The 9,968-nt window shown below is 28.4% G+C and overlaps 1 protein-coding gene across 1 annotated transcript; it reads right to left on the bottom strand.

The window, feature by feature from the left end:
• Positions 1–9,031: 9,031 nt before the first annotated feature.
• Positions 9,032–9,968, bottom strand: LOC107897653 (protein DMP2). Its single transcript, XM_016823169.2, has one exon. It carries the CDS (start codon positions 9,893–9,895, stop codon positions 9,323–9,325), a length of 573 nt encoding a protein of 190 aa, XP_016678658.1. The 5' UTR covers positions 9,896–9,968; the 3' UTR covers positions 9,032–9,322.

Genomic DNA, 9,968 nt, shown 5'->3' with positions numbered 1-9,968 from the left:
TGGGTTTTCCTTACACACTGAGTTTCCCCAAACTCACCCCTTCTTTAACCTTGCAGGTGAGCCTTGATGTGGGTGACTTGGAGCCGGAGGGGATTCAGAGTGGCCATGGTGAATACTTTTGGGTTTGAAAAAGAGACTGGTTTTCTTAAGTTATTTTTAATTACTATTTAAGTTTTGGGTTGTAACAAGGCCATTTTAACTTTATTTTCTTCTTTGATTTTTTGGGATTATATTATTTTAAACAACTTTAAATTGATGGATACTAATTCAAATGGGCTAGACTTAGGGCGTGATTTCAAAACGATACTTGTTTTTTTTAAAATAACACGACGTCACGAATATTCGATTTACCAAAGATAATCACTCAAAGAAATTTCAACTTGTTATAACCAAGTGGGAAATGGATGTGGGCATGTCTAGGATTGGATCCAATCGGAGAGCTTGGTACTTAAGCAGCCTTCATGGCTCACCTCCTCTGTTATGGATACCTACCTGGTGCCCAGCTTCCATTCACTTGGTTAGTTTAACAAAAGTCGGCTTTTAAAACACTAAAAAGGGAACACGGGTTTTTGACTTCAAAGTGGCACGTCGGATTCGGCCTTAACGTCTAGGCCGGGTTTGGGGTGCTACATTACATGTTGTGTGTCTGCAACACATGCAGGACCACAACCAATATGAGAAATCCTGTATCCATCGAATTCCATTATTCAAACGGGATTTAATATTTATTGGTCTTTTTCAGATATGTAACCAATTTCATATATTTGGCATTTATGCAGTTCACATACATAACATTTAATTCAAGCATATAAATATACACAATTTAGTTACATGAACTTATCTCGACAAATGTTTGTGTACGTAAAATCTACTAATCCGACATTTTCTCTTTTCCTCGTTCTAACTCTAAATTTGGTCTATCCGAAACTATATGAATAAATTTAACATTAATTCATGTTCATTTCAATCACTTCACATTTTAGGCAAAATTACCATTTTACCCCTAAACTTTTAATTAATGACTATTTCGTCCTTAGGCTCGACAAATGAAATCATACAATTTAATCCTTATTCCAAGCCTAGCCAATTTTTACATGTAAAATTTACAGCCCATGTATTTCATAAAATTCAGAATTTTTCCATGAATTTCACATCTTTACAATTTAGTCCCTAAATCACATTTTCATCAAAATTCACTTTACAAAAGTTGTTTATCTATCAGTAACCTTTCATTTTCTATCATGAAACTTTATAATTCAACTATGTTCATCCATGGAAAAACCCTAGTTCTTTGATAACTATACAAATTAGTCCCTGAGATAGCTAGATTAAGCTATTACGATATCGAAAAATATAAAAATATACCTAATTGATCAAAATAAGCTTGCTTGAGCTACTTTCTTCTATATAGGGTTTTCATGGAAATAATTTGGGAAAGATGATGAAAAGGATGATATTTTCATTATTTAATTAATTATCATCTTTTATTTTTTTCTCTTTTCAATTTCATCCTTTTCTTTATTTTATTTTCCATGGATGAATCATCATCCTTAACCACTAAGCATTTTTAAATGGTCTATTTACCATATAAGGACCTCCGCTTTAAAGTTCTATAGCTATTTAATCCCTTTAGCTATTAGAACTCAACTTTTACACTTTGTGCAATTTGGTCATTTATCAATTAAACATGTAATAGGTAAAATTTCTTTATGAATTTTTTATACGATATTACTATCATACTATAGACAATAAAATAATATAAAAAATAATTTTTCTTCTGAAATTAGATTTGTGGTCCCGAAACCACTCTTCTGATTTTACCGAAAACAGGTTGTTACATACTAATCTAATACTTCTGCATGTAGAGTTTAAAATATGTAAATAACTATGAAAATAACCTAGGGTTCATCAGAATTTACTAGAGAGCTAAAACAAACGTAGGAGTTGGCTGGATTCAATGAACCCAACTTCAGGCAAGTTTCTAGACTTAAGATTTTCAGAGAATACAGAGAAAATCAAGAAGAAGATGAATGCAAAAAAAAATGCAAACTTTTATCAGTGAAGACATTGATATTCTTATATACTTAAACATAGAGACTAGGTTTAGTGGAAGGATTAGATTATTCCACTAACATTCTTGATTTTCATGATTAAGTGCACTTATCATCATTTAAGTCTTATCAACTATGGTATCTTAGTTCCATCCTGACTAGTTCTCACTGGTCTAACTAAATAGTCCTATAAAAATAATAAACAAACCTATGAAACTACAAATTTGACGACTTCGCCAAAACATCTGAAGTGGCGTATACTTAACAGAAGAATCCGTCAAACCACAGATCTTGCCACAACTTCGCCAAAACATAGACTTCACCAATCAACGCATACATAGAATCCCATACTTAGCCATAACTAATACTTTACTTACTCAGAACTACACTTAGTATAATAAACAATAACCATAAATAGAGACTTCGCCAAGCGGGTTGTTACAACAAATGTATGTCATTTCCATCATGATAAAGGGCATAGAACATACGATTGTATTCAATTGAAAGATTTCATTGAATTAGCTATTCACAGAGGGCAGTTGCAGTGCTTTGTCGTTCACTAAGGACAACCATATGGGCGTAGTTACAAAGATGGTGATGCTTCAAGGTCGTGTGGAGTTGACAAAGAAAAAGGAAAACAGATTGCGAGAAGAGTTATTAATGTAATGATAGGAACTAATAACGAATTGATTGGATCCAATACTAAAAGGAAAGCTTATTCGTGAACTGTAATATGTTAGTGTCAACATCAACAAAGAAGCTTAGAGAATTGGATTTTCTTACCTAGATGAAGTAGATTTGAATGATCTGGAAGGTAATGATCCATTGGTAGTTTCGGCATTGATAGTAGGATTTGAAGTAAAAATAATTTTAGTTGATACTGGAAGTACCGTTAAAGTATTTGAGTTGGGAAATGGGGTTATCTCATTTAGAATTAAAACAAGAGAGCATAATTTACGGATTCAACAACTAGCCCATTGAAGTAAGAGGGTTAGTTTCATTACTAATGGTAATTGGTGATAATGATCGAACAATTACAAAAATGGTGGAGTTCCTAGTTGTTGATCACCCAACAACTTATAATGCCATATTTGGCAGGCCCTAATGAAGAAGATGAAGATGGTAGTCACCACTTATTGTCTAAAGGTGATATTTCCAACCCCAAAGGTGAGTGGTATATGAAATCAAATAAAAAACCGTCACAATAATGTCATATTCTTTTCCTACAATTTGAATCAATTTTTTTTTCAAATTTCGAGTTAATCAATTGAATTATTCGATTTTTTTAGTCAAATCAAATAACTGATTTGAGTTTAAGTTGAGTTGAATTTTACAATTCGAATAAAAAATTGGTGTAAAGATCTCTTTGGTCCCTCTCAATTTAAAAAATGAGCAAATTTGTCTCTCACGCAACAAAAATTACAAAAAAAAATCAAAATTATTTTTAAAATTCAAAATATTTATAAAAGTCCCAAAATTTATATTTTAAATTGTTTTAAAAATTTTTAAGTAATATATAAAGAAAGTTAAAAAAATTAAAAATTTTCTAAAATAATTATTTTGGGACCAAAATAAATTAATTAATGATTCAAGCTTATCATACTAAAGTATCTCATTTTTGCTTTGAAAAGGTTTACAAATATATACAATTTCAAATTTATGTACTCTAATATAGAATTAGTTATACTGTAATAAAATAAGTTGACATGTTTAATTTTTTTAATTTAGCTCGAACAATTTCACTTGATTCGACTCGACTTGAATTCCATTTCACTCGACTCGATCGAAAAAAATTCAAATCAAGTTAGGATAATACAATATAACTCGTCAAACCAATTAACTCAAAAAATTTTCACTCAATTCGATTGAATTCTCACCTTTAAAAATATCTATATTTTTCAATCAACACCATTTTAAAACTTTTTTTTTCTATATAAGATGACAATTTCCTTTCTTTCTAAAATATTGTGTTAAAAAATTCATTAAAAATTTAATAAAAATAATCGTATCTTACTTAATACACACGATTATTTTGTGTATTGCAAAATTAAATTATATATATGTCTATAAAATTTAAATTAAAAGTAAATATATTTTAATTATTAAAGGTGAGTTTGGATAAGCAATGTGTTTACATGTAGTTAGTGTAAAAATAACGATGATGGTGAGAATAGATACTGTAACAATACTGTAGCGTAAGATAAAAAAATAAATTAAGCACATCACACCCCCACTACTCATCTAAAACTACTCTAAATATAATATATTAATTATAAAATGTTGGTTCCAGGGTCCACCTTGATAGGATAGGTCTATTCATCTAAGATGACGGTTTTATTGAACTTTTAAGGGAACTGATAAATTTGAAATATTTTTAAAAAGAAATTGTGAGTTGAAACGAAATTGTACTCTACTAAACCATAGACCTGAGTACTTCCTTAGAATTTTCCCTTTTTTTTCAAAATAACATGTTATATTTAATGTTTCCCTTTTACTTCTTTAATATTTCCCATTTCCATTTTTGGACGTTGAAATTAAGTACTTATGTATAACTTAAACTCAACTTGAAATGCTTGGTTTAGGTAAATAACTTACACTTACAATAAAATAAATTTAACTTTTCTCTTACTTTATTTTGTTTGGGATAATATGATATTTGGTAATTGTATTTTTATAAAATGTTTATTGTGGTATTTATATTTTGGAACTGTTTAATGTAGTATTATCAATATATATTTTATTATGGTATATTTATTTTTGTACAATGTCCTATATGGTAATTGAACTTCGAAAGTGTGTAATGTAATATCAGAACTAACAATATGTGTTTCATTATGATATAAGGAGTTAACATTGTTACTTAATTACAAAATCAACCAATAAAAATTCAACACGTAAAATTTTTTTATCCAAATCATCAAGTCTATATAAATAATATAAGATTATGTAAAAAATTAAATAAAACAAAAAAAATTAAATTAAATTAAAAAACAAATAACTAAAAACATGGTTAATAAAAATATATAAGTAGATACAAAACTTACCTAAGAAAAAAAACGTCATTTTCTCCATTTAAGTAAATGGTAATCCATTCCAAAGAGTTTAATATTTACTTCTTTTTTATTAACTATATGTTTAATTATTTTTTAATTTAGTTTGACATTTTGTTTTAGTTAATTTTTTACATAATGTTATATTATTTATGTGGACTTAATTAGGGATGGATCTAGAATTTTACTCCAAGGGGAAAAAACTTCTAAATCCGAACAACCTTTTTTCTTAACATAAAAATTAATTTAACTATAAAAGGATTAAAAGAAAAAAAAAGCCACACTATATCAAATATTTCTTTCCAATATTGCAATCAAGAGCTTGGAATTGAGAAGAGTTGATATCTCGATTAGGAGGTTGGGAATATCTGATATTTGATTTTTCTCCACTAATAATAGAATGTTGAGGAACTAATTGATCATTATTGTTTTCTGACACCCTTTCCTTGAAAAAGATTCAATCTTTTTGTTGATAATAATTTAATCGAAAACCCTGAAGATTGTAATAATATATTAAACAAAAACATATTAGGAAAAAAAAAATAAGTCAAATAAATAAAGAACATAATTTATGCAAAAATATTTACTAAGAGGTCTTTAGCATAAGGAGCCAAGAGGAAGATAATTTGTAGTCTTTTCCTCTGTGCTCTCAGTCTCAGCATCAAACTCCTTTCTTTTTTTTCTTGGCAGTGTCAACACCTTATCGGAGGAAGATAATTCCTTAGCAAGACATACAAATAAAAATACAAGAAAGTCACTAACCTAATATGTATGGGTATGAGTCATATCAATTAATTATGAAAGTTGACTTTAAGGTCCATATTGGGCCTTTAAGTTTAGTCTTTCAAGGTCCATCATATATTAATATTTGCTTATTATTAAAGTTATATAATTACAAACTGAAAAATACTTTGTAAATATAAAGTATAATCTTATAACTTAAAGGGGCGAATTTTATGAAATATAATTTGGCCAGGGGGACTAATGTTATATAATGTAGACAACAAATCTAAAACACATGATAATTTATATATAAAATTTAAAAATCTGAAAATTCCAAAGGCCCGATAGTCCCCCACGCCCCATGGATCCATCCCTGGACTTAATAATTTGAAAATACTTTTTCTACAAGTCTAATTTTTATTGGTTGGTTCAATAATACACTAACGGTGTTAAGACAAAATATCATAAGAAAACACATATTGATAGTTTAAGTACCACATTGGACATTTTATGAAAGTACATGTACCATAATAAAAGACATATTGATAACTTAGGTACCATATTAAACATTTTCAAAATACATGTATCATATTAACTACTTTATGAAAATACAAATATCATATTAGCTTTTTTCTTTTTTCTCATTACAAAAAACTACCCTAACATGAGTTATTGCCAAGGCATATAATAAAGGGCCAAAGTTAATTGTGAAATTCAATAAAAAGTATTCTCTTTTAAGTTAAATAGACAAAATTATTTACAAATACAAAAAATTAAGCGTAAACTACTAAAATAGTCAATTTTGATTACCTCATATTACATTTTAGTCATTTATGTTAATGTGTTGTAATATTTTAGTCACTGAGCCGTTAATTGTTACTAACGGTGTAACAGTAAGCTAACGTGGCATGTTAAGTCATCATTTAAAAAAAGTTAAATTCTACAATTGATCCTTATATTTTTTCGTTTTGAGCAATTTAATATTTTTCTTTTATGTTCTTTTAACTATATATTTTCTTTATTTTTCATTCTCTTTTGCTTCTTCCTCTATTTGCCTCCCTTCTCCATCTCTTTTAATGTTGTTTTTCTATGTTTTCCATTTGTTAAAACTAAAGGGGAAGAAGAAAAACAAAAGAAAAAATTAAATTGTTCAAAGAAAATAAAAGTATAGGGACTAGTTTTAACAAATGAAAAAGGGAGGAAAACAAAGCGAGAAGCAGAAGAGAATAGAAAATAGAGAAAGGTAAAAGAACATAAAAAAATTAAATTAAATTGTTTAAAATGAAAAATATGGAAACCAATTGTATAATTTTAAACTAATTTTTTTGTTTGAAATGATGATTTAACATGCCATGTCAGCTTACCATTACATTGTTAACAACAATTAATGGCTCAATAACTAAAATGTTGCAACATATTAACGTAAGTACTAAAACGTAACATTTCAAATATAAGTGATTAAAATGTAATATGAGGTAAACAAAAGTAACTATTTTAATAGTTTACCCATAAATCAAAAGTATACGGTAATCTACTAATAGGGGGTTGGATTTCAAATTTTATTGACCAAAACTTAATCTCTAATTATAACATCATCTATCATGCGTATAAACTGAAATTGTAGGGATGATAGTGACAAATAGACTAGAATAACAACACTTGAAATTTCAAGGCAATATTATATCTATCATCTACTTATGGACTATTACGATTTTTTTCCCACAAGTAATTAAGTTGACAATAAAGATTTCAAATATAAAACTATTGCCATTTCTCATCCACTTATTAAACTGATTTCATAATTTTTTGAAAAAGAAAAAAGAAAACCTTAAAAATGGTGACCTCCACCTTATATGAATAAAGACAAAGAAAAAGGATGATTTCATTCTAAAGAATCGAAAAAAATTCAAATTTTTAGTTATTCAAATTATTCGAGGCAACTCGAATAAATAATTTAAGTTTCGAGTTCGAATCGAATTGAATTTTATAATTTGAATAACTCAAATAATTCGAATAACTGATTAATATGAATACCCTTTTGGTTCCTGTCAAGTTTGAAAATAAATAAATTGGTTTTTCTCAACAAAAATTACAGAAAGTTAAAAAAATTAAAAGTTGTCTAGAATAATAATCTTGGGAATCTAAATTAATTAATTAATTATTCAAGTTTATCATAATAAAGTTTTTTTAATTATTATTTTGCTTTGAAATTTTTTTCAAATATATATTGTTTTAAATTTATGTGCTCTAACATGAGATTAGTTTTACTGTAACAAGATTTTAATTTGACATGTTTAATTTTTAAAATTAACTCAAACAATTTCATTCGATTCTATTCGACTCAACTCAACTCAATTCGAAAAAATTTCAAATCGTGATAGGATGATAAAATAAGACTTGTCAACTCGATTAAATCAAAATTTTTTCACTCCATTCGACTCAATTTGTTCGAACGCTCACCCCTAGGCTCCATAGTCCAAATCTTGAATTTCATACTTCTAATTCTAAATTTCATTATGTTAAAATATGACATTGAGTATATTGTAATTTAATCCCTATATTTTAATTTTTAAGAAATTAGTCATTTTACTTCTTAAATTTCAAAGTTCGAGTTCAATTGTTAACACTGTTTTTTTTTTGGGTTAAATTCAAATTCATTACAATGTCATTTTTTTAATTACATGGTTGTCAAGTGATTTTTTTTTATTTCAAAATGTCACACCAATAAATCTAAAAAAAAATTACAATGCTAATAATTGGACTTGAATTTTAAAATTTAAAAAATGAAAGACTAAATTCCTGGAAATTAAAGTACAAGGACTAAATTTCAAATTTTTAAAGAGTGCAAGGACTTGTATCGTATTTTAACCATTTCATTATTACCGAAACAAAGTTTCGTTTCTTTATTTTACGAAAATTTAATTCATAATTCCTCTATTTTAGTTTTTATGATTTATGAAAATCGAAAAGTCAATCTAATTGGATAGTATTGTTAAACATTATCATTAGATCAATGATGAACCAAGATAAAAAAAAAATTAATAGTTGAATCATTTATAATTACCATATTATCAAAAATCAACAAATCAAGTTTATATGTTAAACAAGAAGAGGACTCAATTATTAAAGTATGATGATCCACTTTTGATAAATTAATGCGATTACCTTCTCAATTTTCATAAAAGAGAAAACTCATTATTAGACAAATTTCAAATGTAAATCTTTTCGATTTCATACATTTAATTAGCATTTGATAAATATTATAGTATAAAATTAAGGAAAATATCATCAATGATCTCATAATTGGAAGAAAAAAAAATTAAAATACAATAAACCTAGCAAATACGTACATACAAACTAGATTTCAAGGATGATACCATACACTTGACATCCTTAAATTTCCCTCTTTTTTCAACATTTACTCAAACAAACATTTTATCCAAAGGGGAAAAACCATACAACCAATAACTTGTGTTATATATTCATGTCCCCGACATATTAGGAATTGTCTGAATTTGAGTTGTAGGAATCAGCTGAAGGGTAGCCTATTCCATGGCGTGTGTTAGGCAATGCCATGAAGATGGTGCCGGAAATCACTCCGATTACCGGCGGCAAACTCATGAGCAAAGCCTTCTCAGTCGATTCGAAAGACGGATAAAAGCATTGTACGGTGTTAGAATCCAACAAAGACAAGACAGCAAACACAATGACCGAGAAGAACGCATGAACGAAGTCAGCAAGCCTCAGCTTGTAGCTGGACAAGTTAACCGAACCCGAACTGGAACCCGAAAACGGAAAAAGACCGTTGATGGTGACTATACCGTAATAAACCGAGCCATCACTGCCTTTGTAACTATCGGTGAAGCAAGAGAAAGCACAAGAAAAGCCGCAAAGAGCAATGAGGATGCTGGTGAAGACCTTGTTCACAGGGCTGCACTGTCCGTTGTTGGTCAAGACAGGGTTAAGGAAATGGAAAGCGAAGACTGTTCCTGTAGGAAGGAGCTTGATGAGGTTGCCGAAACCTGTAAATGTTTTATCTGAGATTGAGGAGTTCGATGAGGAAGAAGTCATTTTAGGAAGTTAATAAAGGGTTTACTTTTGCTTTGAAAAAAAGAGAGTTTTGAGTGATTCATTATAGCAAAGG

Source organism: Gossypium hirsutum, chromosome A10 (genome assembly GCF_007990345.1).
Source record: "Gossypium hirsutum isolate 1008001.06 chromosome A10, Gossypium_hirsutum_v2.1, whole genome shotgun sequence".
Classification (NCBI taxonomy): Eukaryota; Viridiplantae; Streptophyta; class Magnoliopsida; order Malvales; family Malvaceae; genus Gossypium; species Gossypium hirsutum.
Note: the sequence above shows the minus strand (reverse complement) of the source record. Positions and strands in the feature narration are given on the sequence as shown.